Here is a 13634-nt window from a genome sequence, read left to right as displayed (position 1 = left end):
TTGGTCAATGTAGCCAAAATACCTCTTTTGGTATAGTGCCTTTGGTACAGTGCCTTTGGTATAGTGGTAACATTGACAGTGAAGGTGATGATGCAGATAATGCAAAAATGCCAGTCTATTCTGGGGCATGTCACTTTTCCATAAAGAAAGGCATCAGATAAGGATGATCACGAACTCTATGAAAGACCCAATAAATGTTGCAGAGGGGAATTCAATGTCAAAGAGAGGTAGGACATTTGCATTCCAGTTTCTTCTGACCCTGAGAGTTTATGATTCCATGACAGAATGAAATGGTTTCTTCACTTGGATTTTCATTGCCACAGGAATCCCCCTATGGGGCTCTGAAGGCAGCAGAAAGAAGATACATGTCTATGGGAAGGAATATCAGCACAATGACTGATTTCATCCTGTTGGGATTTTCAGAGCATGCGGAACTGCAGGTTTTCCTCTTTGTGTTGTTCCTGGGGATCTATTTCATGACTCTGGCTTGGAACCTGGGTCTCATTGTCCTGATCAGGATGGAGTCGCACCTCCACTCCCCTATGTATTTCTTCCTTGGTAACTTGTCCTTTGTTGATATCTCATACACCTCTTCTGTAGCCCCTAAGATGCTCTGTGACTTCTTTAAGGAGCGGAAGACCATCTCCTTTGTGGGTTGTGCTGCCCAGTTTTTCTTCTTTGTTGGGATGGGAGGCACTGAGTGCTGTCTCCTGGCAGCCATGGCATATGACCGGTATGCTGCCATCTCCAACCCTCTGCTCTACACAGCACTCATGTCACCTACCACCTGTGTGGGGATGGCCATTACAGCATACACTGGAGGATTCCTCACTGGATTGGTCCAAACTAGTTCCATATTTCAGCTTCATTTCTGTGGGTCGCGAGTCATGAACCACTTTTTCTGTGACCTACCACCCCTGCTGGTCTTATCTTGTTCCAGTACCTTCCTCAGCCAGGTGGTGAACTTTCTGGTTGTGTGTGCAGTTGGTGGGACATCAGCTCTTGTTGTTCTGGTTTCCTATGGCTATATCATTGCTGCTGTTATGAACATCCATTCAACCCAAGGGCGGATGAAGGCTTTCAACACCTGTGCCTCTCATATGACCACAGTAATTCTCTTCTATGGCTCTGGTCTCTTCTCATATCTCCATTCTAGTGCTGGATACTCTCGGGACCAAGATAAGGTGGTGTCCATCTTCTACGGAGTTGTGATTCCCATGCTGAATCCTATCATATATAGTTTGAGAAACAAGGAGATCAAAGATGCATTGAAAAATCTCAAGAGAAGAAGAAGCAAATGTCTTTTATGGGTCTTATAGTTCCTTGAGTTAAAAATCTTAAATTTTTCTAATGTATATGTGTATAGACATAATAATGACTCACAGAATCTGAACAATAAGTTAAAGAAGCTATTTCAAATAAGACCCCTAACCTACACTCCTACTGTATAATTAGGCTCAACAAAAGTTTGTTTTCTTGCCTTTACTTTTCTTACCATGGACCTATAGAGTTTTAATCTTGATCATCTGCAACAGAAAATAAATGTGCTTTTTCATGACATTCTTTAGCTTTATGGCATCAGATGGTAGGTTCAGGATATCATGCCTTAGAGCCAATTAGGACATGGCCCCAGGACCACAAACATTCAATAGAGACTACTTTATACTATAACACTACTCATATCAATCCATTCACCACTTGGGACAAATGGTGGACAAATTTGACCAGTGGACAAATTTTAAGTTTCCCTTGCCATGATTCCTACTTATTCAAGGGTTGATGCTGACCAGGAAGGCTGACTCTGGATTAAAAACCTGAGAACCCTAAGTGAGTTGGGTTCAGCAATGGTTACTCAGAGCCAGGAGAGCAATAGAGTACCTGTAAACGTGTGGAAGAAGAGCCAATGATCACACCTCTGGAATCATCAAGTCTCCTGGGGCCAGAAATAGGAACCAAACCCAGCAGATCCAAAGTTGTAAAGTCACAGTGAGAAAAGAGCAGAAATAAAAGCAAGTGAGAAGACCTAGAGGATAGAGGGCCATGAGGTTAATTTTCATGGTTGAGACTCCTGGTGACTGGGTGTGACCACCTGGTTGAAGGCATAGGGTCAAAAAAGAGACACTTCCCTTAGAAGCTTTGATTCCATATCTGTTTTCTCGACCAGTTCTAACTCTCAGCCTTGGATGGATATTTGACTCATTTACTCTCCTCCTGACCTCCAATTGACTTCCACTTTATATGCTAGACTTGGATTCTTTCTGCTGTATCCCTGGAATTTGAGTCCCATGATTTTGACATCCTTGCCTTCATCTTCATGCACTATCTTAGAAGAAAGGGCCCACCATCTGAGAAAGGTCATGAATTGAGGTAGGATAACCAAGGTGCAAGGGTTTGCAGCAGAACTGAATGTGAATTTTAAATGGTCTGATTCTATTTTATAGGCTGGTTCTTGAACGTTTCTGAAGTTCTGCTTCTTTAATGTGTATATAAATCCTGGTGAGTTGTGACAGCCATTCCTAAGTCATATCAACTTTAGCTATAAACTATTCTGCCTCAATCTTTTTTTTCAATTCATGCTGTTATTTGATTTGTGCTCTGAACACTTGGATAAGAGTTACTCCAATATGTTCCTATGCCATCCTCTATTTAACCTATCAACACCTATGATAGATTATGAAATTTTATTATTTTTTCTTGTGTAGCTATCTTGTGTAGCTATTAGTTTTTCTTGTGTAAAAGTAGGTTTACAACATTTGTGAGTATGCAAAACAGAGTTTATTCTTGTATTATTATTTATTAAATATTGTATTATTTTCCATAAAACAACTACAAGCCTACTTTTGCCCCACCCTGTATGTACTCTTTTAATCCTTGAAATGACCTTGCTGGACAGGGTTGTGTATTGTTCTCATTTACACATAATGTCCTACATAAAGGCTCTTTAGACACTTTTTTTTTTTTTTTTAGTTCTCACAACCACATTATGAGATAGGTGTTTTAGCCATTTTTATCTAAGAGGTGAGATATGTAAGGCTCAGGAAGGAGGTTAAGTAACATACACAGGCGCAGACTAAGTCAGGGAGATCCTGAGTGTGAATCTACATGACACCAAAACCATTAATTGAAAATACATAATCTCACACAAATGCTTGGCATCATCTAGAGAAAAAGAAAAATATATTAAAAACTATGTGTGGTGCCAGGTGTGTATTTGAAATATCAGAGGGACCACTTTGTAAAGTATATGATTGTCTAACCAACATGCTATACACCTGAAACTAACACAAAATAATATTGAACATCAACTGTAAGTGAAAAATAAAATTAAAAAAGAAAAATATATTAAAGCAAAGTTGATCAAAACTATTATCTCAAGTCAAGCATGATTTAAGTATATTAAGAGAAAGGAGAATAGACTTCTCCTATACAGTAAGGGTTAGTTTCAATAAGATCATCATTTAAGTTACATATCAGCAATAAGGAGCTGCAAACCCCAAGGAGGAAAAGAAGACCTTCTAAGAAGGCCTCCTGCTGGCTAACTGGGCTCAAATTAAAAAACAACCACAACACAGAGCTTAGCTGCCATTTTTGCACAGGGGCCTCTTACTCAAACCGCACTCCAGGGAGAAGCCTGCACTGAAACTGCCTGCCACCACTGAACTGCCGGCCTGCATTGTACTCCTGCCAGCTGTGCCAATCCTTAGAGAGGTTCCTGAATGTTATTTCAACCAATAGGATTGAGGTTTTTCTCATCTAATCAGAGCTGTGCAGCTCTGACCAATCAGAGCGGATCAATCAGGACAGTGCCTTTGGACCAATCAAATTGAGATTTAGAGTCTTCATTTGCATGAGGATGGACCAATCAGGGACCAGGGGCAGGGGACTTCTGCCCAAATAAGCCAGCCCCACTCGGGCTTAGGGAGCACACTTTCTACGGAAGACTTAAGGCTGCGTTTCCCTGGCAAGAGTTGAAACACCAAAGCGGTCTTGCTGGAGCAGGGCAACCTGCAGGAGCACAATGGACCATGGCAGGGTGGAGCTGAGCAGAGCTGCCTAACCTGAAAGGGGCCTGGCCTCAGGGCTGCCTGGCCCCGGAGCTCCTCAACAGCTATGCTGTTTTCACAACCATGACGCAGCACTGTTGAGCGGTTTGCCCTGAATAAAGTTTACTTTTTCATCACACCCCAAATTGGGGATTCCTGTTGATGTTGAATTGGCACCAATGACCATCGGTTGTCAGAGCTTTATTTAAAACGCATTATTCAAAAATTTATTTCTCAGTGGAATAATTTTATAAATGGGTTTATTCCCAAATGACTAACAAGGAAGAAACCAAAATGTTAAAAACAGAACTGAATAATACTCTCGAAAGGTAACAAAAGTAAGGAGGATCCATCTCAGTTACAGCAGATACATCTATATTCAGATTAAAGAAACCATCAGCTGTGCTGTAGGCTTTGATGAAGAAAAACAGTCATGAATGGCAAGTATGAAGACATTGGGGTCCAGGAGGGAGATGACCCCAAGCCAGATAAGAAAAGATTTAGCACAGAACATGGTATCAGTTTCCACAATGAATTGTTTATACTGGAGGATTTTGCTCTCAACTGCTTTCTCGTTAACAATTCCTCCATTGACCTTGTGAATTGTATCATTGGACATGGAAACATGAAATCTTTCTACATTGGCTGCTGAGAAGTTTCGAGTAAAATTTGTGCCCCATCTGTAGCAAGAATTTAGGTCACACCCGCTTGTGCTTTTATTCTCATTCCTGGCTAGAGTCTGCATCACTACTTTTTTCTTTTCACAGTTCTTTGAATCTGTTATCTTGTATTTTTAAAAAAATATATCTTTGCAAGCTGCTTGCTCCAACATTTTGGAGTAAAGTAGAATATACAAATGACCAAGAGTTTGCTTTACCCCCCATATTGGTGTATTAGGAAGGGAAGTTGTCATGGATTTTAGTCACCAGTGTCTCTAATCTCTGCCCAGATCACACCCATCTCCCTAACCTGGAGTCATCCTAGACTTCTTCCTCGTTATTCTCCCAATTCCCTCTCAACTCGCCCAAGTGCCGCCCCCCCCCGCCCCCCCAACCTCAGAAAACATTCTGATTAATGGTCCATAGACCCTGGTCTATGTTCTCTTAGAGCCGTGTACTTCCCTTTCCATGCAATGCATCATTGTTCAATGTCTGTCCTCCCATGGGACTATGGTCTCCTTGACAAACCAAGTGGTGCCTGACATGTGGTATTTGCACAGTAAATTTATGTGAGAACATTAACCATATGACTATATCTCAGAAAGTTTTTAGAGCCATCAGTGACCTCCTAGTGACTAGTCTATTCCGTTCCCCTCTTTTCAAAAGAATAGAAGCTCTGAGTGGTGAAATAATTTGCTAGTGACTCACAGCTGGTTAATTTTTCCAGCAATCTTTTCATTTGTTACACAACAGCTGGCCGTTGGTTGCCTGTCAACACATTGTCCAAAAGGAGGTGAAAAGTCCCATAAGGCAGAAGTCTGCATGGTCTGAAAACCCTTGCTTGCAGCTCTGACTTCCTCTTTGCAGGGAAATTATGCTGCTTTAATTCTGTCTCATGACTTATGACTGGGAAAGGTTTTCTTCTTCTCGTCATAATTACAATGCCTTGGCTAGAAGAAACTGTAGAAAACACACGTGGATTGGCGATCCTTGAGCTGCGTTCCAGGTGACCCAGGGATCTGTGCAGGCCTCCTCCAAGGGGTAAACTGAGGCAGCTCCTTTGCTATGTGTTTTATATCTTAGTTTCTAATGCAAGCTTGCATTTGTAAATAAACCTTCCACTGCTAAAATTAGGTTTATGATCTCCAAATTTAATAAAATCTTCTTCTTTTTGTGAATGAGGAAATGAAAGTCTAGAGAAAAGAAGCAGTTTGCCAGAAAGTGACGAGGCCAGGACTCAAAGCCAGGCCTCCTGATTCCTAGTGTCTTCACTGTGCACTTTTCTCCACACACACTCACACATATACATACACGGACACCCATGCAAACACATACACACACATAAACACACACAGAGCCACATTCATACACTCACACTCTCACATACACACACACCATAGAAGTGACAGGGAAAGAGGGAACGCCTGGTTCTTGTAAGTGTTCTACTGCTTGGACAGTGAGTCTCCGACTTCCTCTACCCAGGATGTGGGCTTTCTTCATCTTTCTCTCTCCACCTCTGGGCACTGACCAGCTGCTCTCTTTCCCTCTCCCTGCTCTCGTCACCTCATGAGAACTGCCATTCTCCACCTTTTTTCTGGGGTGCAGGGAGACAGAAAGGCAGATCACATTGGAGCCTGGGCATCCCCTTGTGGAAAGAAAGTTGTTCCCTTGGAAGAAGGGTTTCAGACTTCAGTGAAGGTGTTCTTTCATTGGGAGGAGGGGGTATGATAGGAGGAAAGTTTGTTTCCCAAAACTCTGATGCCACAAAACATTTGTAGCCACTCATTATACCTATGAAAAAGTTAACTGTTCAAAATAACCGCAACAGGAGAATTTGGCTGGTTGAGCTGACGCATGAAGATGCTCCTCCCCCTTAGACACGAGCACAGACACAGTTCTCTGAACACAAAGATAGAGGCTCAACACCAACAAAGGGACCCCTTTGAGTGCTAGAAAGAGAGAGCTCAGAATCAGAGAAGTGAGTGGGAGCTAAAACCCCGTGGCTGAGGGTATTTCTGAGTCAGACGGAGACCTCATCACAGTGTCCTGGGGCTTCCAGTGTCCACTGGTCCTGTGTACAGTGCTCCAGGGGGGCTGCCACTGTCCTGGGAGTTAAGAGAGGATGTCTCAGCCACCACACACACATGAGAAAAACTCCAGCCACTCACCTGTGGCAAGTGGCTAGGAGGTTTGCCAACTTCCAAAAGATATCAGAATCCCAGTCTTGTGTTCACACAGATGTGAGGTTTTAATTCACGTGGATGCCAAAGCAAGAAACTAACATAAACATTGGCCATAAGGCCTCAGCAGAGACAAGTTTACCTGCAAAAACACAGGGCAAACAGCTTCTCACAGTAAACCGCAGTAGACAAGGAACTCAAGAACCATAAATTACAAACCACACAAGGAAACAAGCCACCAAGTAAGTATCAGCAGGAACAACACTGGGAGGACTACAGGCCTTGACCTGTATAGAATAGAATATCCTAAACATTTTTGAGTAAAAGACCTGATATAGCTTTCCAAGTTGTAATTGGATTGAGGATGCACGGATCATGCCTCATGCAGACGCTGGAAAGGATCTCATCGAACCTTCTTATCTTATAGATGGAGAAACAGAAACTCAGAGTGGGGAAGTGTCTACAGTCACCCACAGGTTAGTTAGTGGCAGAATGAGGAATAGAATCCAAGTTTCCAGAATTCTAGCTCTGTGCTGCTTTTACTGTCCTGTGCTGCCCTCATTTCCCAAGGCAGAAACCAAAACCTAGTTTCAGGAGAGGAACCAGGGGGAGAGGAACAGCAAGGCCTACTCAGGACCTGGGAAACCCCAGAACCAAGGTACCTGATTCTTATTAGCAAAGTTCTGATTTAGCTTGCTGATAACTAGCATTTTAAAATAAATCTTCCTATCTTCTTTTTGCATTATGCTGGCTGTCTTTTCTATTCTTCTCCTCAGTCCTACTCCTGGCTGTCAACATGATGAATCCAATTCTGATTGGATTGGGAAGCAATTTGCCAGTTAGGCAATGACAAGGCAGTTTAGCTCTGTGATAGCTCCTCCTTCCTTCTGACCTCTGCCCTATCCTCCAGTCAGGCCCTGCCTGCACCCTGTGTAGGAGGATTAGCTGCAGATACTTGGCAGGGATGGAGACCAAGGAAGGTGGGTCTGGAATGAATATGGGTTCAGTCCTGCAGGGCCAGTGTCATAAATACCAACTCAGAAAGAAGGCAAAAGCTCTTGGCACATAGAAGCTCTCCCTCTGGGCTCTTATAAATAAGTCATTTATTATTTATTATGTAAGACACTGGGCTCACACCGTCTCAGATTCACCCAGGATACAATTATAGAAAATATAATTATTTTATAATATGAAGTACAAAGAGCACAAGCTAGACCCAGAGTATGTGTTCAAAAATATTGAAGTAAATTCCTATAATGTTTCGGCTTCACTATTCATTGCCAAGCAGTCATGGTCTGATTTTCCAGGGATATGTTTAAGAAATACTGTCAGCTTTGTCTGCTCTATTTAACAGTAATAAGTATTGATTGGGCATCTGCTATGTACCAGATACTGCACTAGACTCTGGTAATACAATGATGAACCAAAAAACACACTCTCTTCCCATAAAGAGCTTACAGTTTACTAGAGGAGAGAATCAAACAAAAAGTCCATTAAAATAAGTAGTTAAAAATGAAAGGGATGCTAAGGAGCATGCAAGAGGGACATTAACAGTAATTAATGCTCTCCACCAATTAATGTTTCATTGGGGGGTACACTCACAGAGCAAGAAATGTAAGGAAGAAAAGGAGAAAATGCGGGGAGGGAGACCAAACACATCTAAGGGGGTATATTACTGAGATGACAACAGCTTAAGGAAAGACACAGACAGTTGTCTAGTCATGCAAATGCCTTCAGACAGACCACAGGAAACCTCCGGTCCTCAAAGCAGTCCATTGTAGGAAGAGCAAATACTTGCCAGATCCCTCATATCTCTCATCTTTAATGCATCAACACTCGTTGGCATGTGGGATTAAGTCCTCTGTACTTCTGGAGGAAGTTATCTAGCTCCTCTGACAAACTGCTGGAAAAGTCATACCCCAATCCATGGCCCAGTGCTTCATCTGAGCTCAGAAGTGAGGAAGCAGCCAGAGTCTCCCTGTGTTCAGAACTACTTAGGGTCTCCAGATACAATATGAGATGCCCAGTTAAATTTGAATTTTTGATAATCAATGACTATTTTTCTTAGTATAAGTATGCCCCAAATATCACATGGGACATACTTATACTAAAAATTATTTGTTGTCCCAAAACTCACACACAGACAACAGTTGGGTGGTTACCAGAAGGAAGGAGATTGGGTGGGGGGTGAGGGAAGAAGGGGGCAATAGTAAAGGGTAAAGGGAGTTAAATATATGGTGACATAAGATGATTTGACTTTGGGTGGTGGGCACACAATGCAATATACAGAGAAAAGCCAAGATCCTGAGATCTCCAAAATGCCTTTGCTCACATTCCCATCCAGTAAGGATTGAACCATAGAGTCAGCCTAGACTAGAGATTGCAGCAAAAAGCCCAGCAAAGCTGAAAGCTGATACACATTGATCTACCCAAGTCATAGAGAGTTTTTACGTGCATGATTTCCTGATTTCAGTCAATCCTCTTAACAACTTCATCTATAACATAGAGGTAGATGCTGTTGTGTTTCACAGTTGAGAACCTGAAGGCTTAGGTAGAGACTCCAGAACTTGCCCAGAGTCATATATGGAGCCAGGATGTTGCCTGTATTTCAATTCTGAAACTTCTGTTTCACATCCATATTTATCATTCTCATAGCTGAGATATTTTGAGTGAATATACAAAGCAGAGCAAACTGTAGAAACCAAATAGACCCATAACCCAGCCCATGCTCTTAATTTCATACTTAGATCACAAAAAAATAGTAGAGACTAGGAATATTTCAGTGGAGGACTCAAAGCTCCCAATTACACATAATTCTGGAAGATTCACCTCACCTAGCTCATTTGTTTTTGTTTTAATCCTCACCTGAGGATATTTTTCCATTGATTTTTAGAGAGAGAAGAAGAGAGAGGGAAAGACAGAGAGAAATATTGATGTAAGAGAAACACACTGATTGGTTGCTTCCTGCACGAGCCCCAACCAGGGCCTGCAACCAAGGTACATATCCTTGACCGGAATTGCACCCAGGACCCCATAGTCTGCAGGCTGACACTCTATCCACTGAGCCAAACTGGCTAGGGCTAACTCACTTGTTTTTTACTTTAATCTACTTATGATTAAAACATACTTATGATTATTTTAGGTAGAAAGGAAAGTGGTGGTAATTTTTACTTTGTCACTGCTCAAAGTCCATCTGAAGATCTTATTGTAAAAGAGTGAAAAACTGAATGTTAGATTGGGTTTATGTTACCCAATAACAAAACAAATATAGAAACATGCAATCTGCCAGGAGTTAGCCCAGAGAGGTCAGATGCCACTCAGTTACTTCTTTTGCTCAAATCATCCTCAAAGAGGAAGTTTCATGACAGGAAAGACATGGGGATGGAGCAGTGAGGACATCAGAGAAATCCCACTGCGTTTCCAGTCCTGTTGTGTGTGAGGCCCCCTTGTCAAGCTGTTTTCAGCTGAAGCAGAACACAAGAGGCATTCTTCATACTAGGCTGATGTCATTAGGAAACCTGAGGCAGAGGGGAGGAGCTTGGCCCTAACTGCTCAGTCTCTAAGGGACTCAGCTTGGAGAGTAGATGGAAAGGAGGGATGGCTTTGAAGGCTTAGTCAGTCAACCAGACTCTTAAAAGAGCATTACATTTGACACTGGGTGATGGGCACCCAATGCAATATACAGATGATATATCATAGAATTGTACGCTCGAAACATATATACTCATATAACCAATGTCATCCAAAGAAATTTAATTTAAAATTAAAAAAAGAGAAAAGAAATAAATAAAATTTGAACCCTTGGGAGGGCGGGGGGGACTAAGTCTTTGCCAAATCAGATTTCCTTCTTTAGTGCAGTGGAAGTATCACCTCAAATCACAGACTTGTTTCCTCTGAACCTAAATATGGAAATGGTGAAGAGAAAAGAGTAGAAAGGGAAGAGTGGAAGAAGAGAAAAAGAATTAGGAAAATTGGGAGGGAAAAGTGTTAGTAGAGAAAAAAATCAAATGGCTGAAGGCTGCCAAATTATGACCTAGCTTTTAATGGGAATATGCAGAATTTCACATGGGCCTTCGGTTTTTGCCCACAAGATTAATTGGAGTCAAGAAACCCCTATGTTCCTATTTATGTGGTCAGGACACAAACAATCTGAATGGGAGAACAGTCTTTGAAGGGAAGAACTGACAAAACAACTCTATCAGGTTAGGAATTAACAGTTCAGGAAAAAAAGTATTGTCACTTGGTTGACTGATACCTTCTAGATTTTTCTAGAACCAAGTTTATTCCAGAGTCTATAAAAGTCATAGTTCTGTGATCCATTTAGAAATTGTTTGAGTGTAAGTTTTCAGACTGGTTTTCCAGATTTCTGCTAAAAATAAGAAAGGAAACGGTCCCTGAAAATACAGTCAGACTCTTTCCCCCAATCCCCGCCTCCCCCCCCCCCCCCCCCACACACACACCATTTCAGACCACAGTGAAATGCGGAAGTAGGAAACACCTGGACCAGCTCCAAGCCCACACAGAAGTGAACCTCAGGCCTGAATCATGGCTTGGCTCTGCATGAGATGATGCCAGAAGGTTGCACGCGCTCAAACTGAGAAAGAAAGCAGACACGGGACTTCCCTCTTGAATCTTTTTGGAGGAAGTGAAATTATTCTTCTGTAACACAGATGGATACCTTATGTAGAAAAGTTCGCTGTTTCTTTTAGAGACCAAAATTCAGTTTTCAGACAGGGGCCCTTGTGGGTAGCCATCTGGAGAGTTTATGCGATTGCATAAGCATTTCTGTACAAGAAAAAAAAAGTAGAGGAAATTGCTGGTGAACAGAGTAAAGCAAGAAAGAAGTGAGTGTAACACTCAGGTCAAACTCTGCGGGCTGCTTCCTCACCTTTGACCATTGTGAGCAGCAATGCCTGCTGCTGGCACGCAAATTTAAATTGAACTGAAATTCCCATCATTTGCACTTCTCTTTTCATTGTTTCCCAGGGAATACAAAAGAGAACTTCCTTGAGCATAGCAATCAGAGTCATAGGCTTTGAGTTATTTCAGATATATGGAAATTTCAGAAATAATTTCTTCTTCTTTTTTTTAAATGTATACTTGTCAGTTATTTTCTTGAATACAAAAGTAATGATTACTCAGTACCCATCCCTGTGTTTGGTACTCAGTAGATTCTCAAGAAAAATTTGTCAAATGATTAAAGACATGCTCATTGTTGAAAACTGAAAAACCACAGAAAAGAGGAAAAAGTTTAAATAATTCATACAACTATAAACCAAAATTAATTTGAGACTAATAAAGAATAAAAAGCATTTATTTGAGGCAAAAGGAGCTACAGCCTGGGAGACAGAGATTCAGGTAGTATTCTAAATTGTGTTCCACTGAGACAAAGGGGAGTCAACACTTTCTATAGCGAAAATTTCCACTTCAGTTGTCAATGTGTAAATGAGGTATCTAAATCATACAGTTCTGATTCATCTAAATCATGCAGTTTTGATTGGCCGATATAGGTGCGAGTGACTTGCACAGTTCTGATTGGACCAGGCGTGTCTCATTGATAGAAAGACTAAATCAGGGCTTCCCTGCAATGATTGACTCAGATGGCATAAATGGGAGTGGAGGGCATAGTGTGGGAAGCCAAAGGTCCAGTCTGAGGTTCTTCCCAGTATACAGAGTACATGAGGAACCCCTGTCAATAAGTGGCCACTGGATTCTAGTATTCATAAGATTGGGGTCCTTGGTTGAACATAGGGAGTCCACCTCAGCAGATAAACTTCTTGGTGGGTCATATCAAATGATTCTTTTATCTCAGGGTCCACAAAACCTACCAATCAGATATAACTACTGTCAACAGGTATATATTTATACACAGCTGAGGTCATGTTGAATGTATACCATGCTTTTTTCACTTAACATTATGGCACAAGAGTTTCTCATGTTCTTAAAATTGTTTGAATATTCAACTATGATGGCTATAATATATTATGTCATATGGATGCAATATAATTTCACTCCTATTGGCTCTTTTAGCTATTTTCAATTTTTGCTATGATAAAAATGAAGAAGAAAGCTGTCTAAAAAATGACAAAGACTGGATGTGTTAGGATGTGGGAACACCTGAATATAGAATTATCAATATTTGCCTTATATTCTCATTGCAGAAGATTTATTAACAGGATTTATTAAAGGGATAATCAAGAGTACAACATTGTTAGCATGTCTTTAAAACTGTATGAGAGAGTTTTCTCATTCTGATGAATTAACCATGAAACAATTTGAAGAAAAGTGTGTGGATATTTTAACAGACTTACTGGAAATACCAAAGGGCATTGAATTCTACTTTTTTTAATTCTTGGATTATGCTACTGAGCTATACATTTATAACTGATTTGGAAATTGACCAGGACATCCTGTGCATCGGTTTGCTTCTCTAGCCAAGTATATACTGGGCACTGGTTGATAAATCAATCCTTCTTGGGTGTAGGTGAATTCCCTGAAGTGTGATAACTGATGCATGAATAGGCCCACAACGTCTGTTTCTAGATTTACAGAACACAATATAATTATTATTTTAATAATAACTAGTGAAGCTCACTCTGTGAAACCAGGCAACTGGCCTCATGATTTCTGAAAACACGGTGACAATCTGAGGTAATTCAATTCCTTGAAACTGTCTTTCCAGGATGCATACAGGTGATAGTATAATGATACTTAACAAATCAAAGCATAACCTTTTCAACCTCAGCACTGCA

General features: G+C 41.1%; 1 protein-coding gene across 1 annotated transcript; it reads left to right on the top strand.

Annotated features, from left to right (window-relative positions):
* Positions 1-365: 365 nt before the first annotated feature.
* On the top strand, positions 366-1319 carry LOC139017734 (olfactory receptor 5A1-like). Its single transcript, XM_070426331.1, has one exon. The coding sequence runs from the start codon at positions 366-368 to the stop codon at positions 1317-1319; it is 954 nt and encodes a 317-aa protein (XP_070282432.1).
* The last annotated feature ends 12315 nt before the right edge of the window (positions 1320-13634 follow it).

The sequence above is a fragment of the Myotis yumanensis genome, unplaced genomic scaffold, assembly GCF_028538775.1.
Source record: "Myotis yumanensis isolate MYYU_CA2020_CCGP unplaced genomic scaffold, mMyoYum1.0.hap1 SCAF_10, whole genome shotgun sequence".
In the NCBI taxonomy this organism is placed as follows: Eukaryota; Metazoa; Chordata; class Mammalia; order Chiroptera; family Vespertilionidae; genus Myotis; species Myotis yumanensis.
Note: the sequence above shows the minus strand (reverse complement) of the source record. Positions and strands in the feature narration are given on the sequence as shown.

What these genes read in the sequence shown, in the direction of transcription:
- LOC139017734 (XM_070426331.1), top strand. Translation starts at nt 366, where the DNA reads ATGTCTATGGGAAGGAATATCAGCACAATGACTGATTTCATCCTGTTG.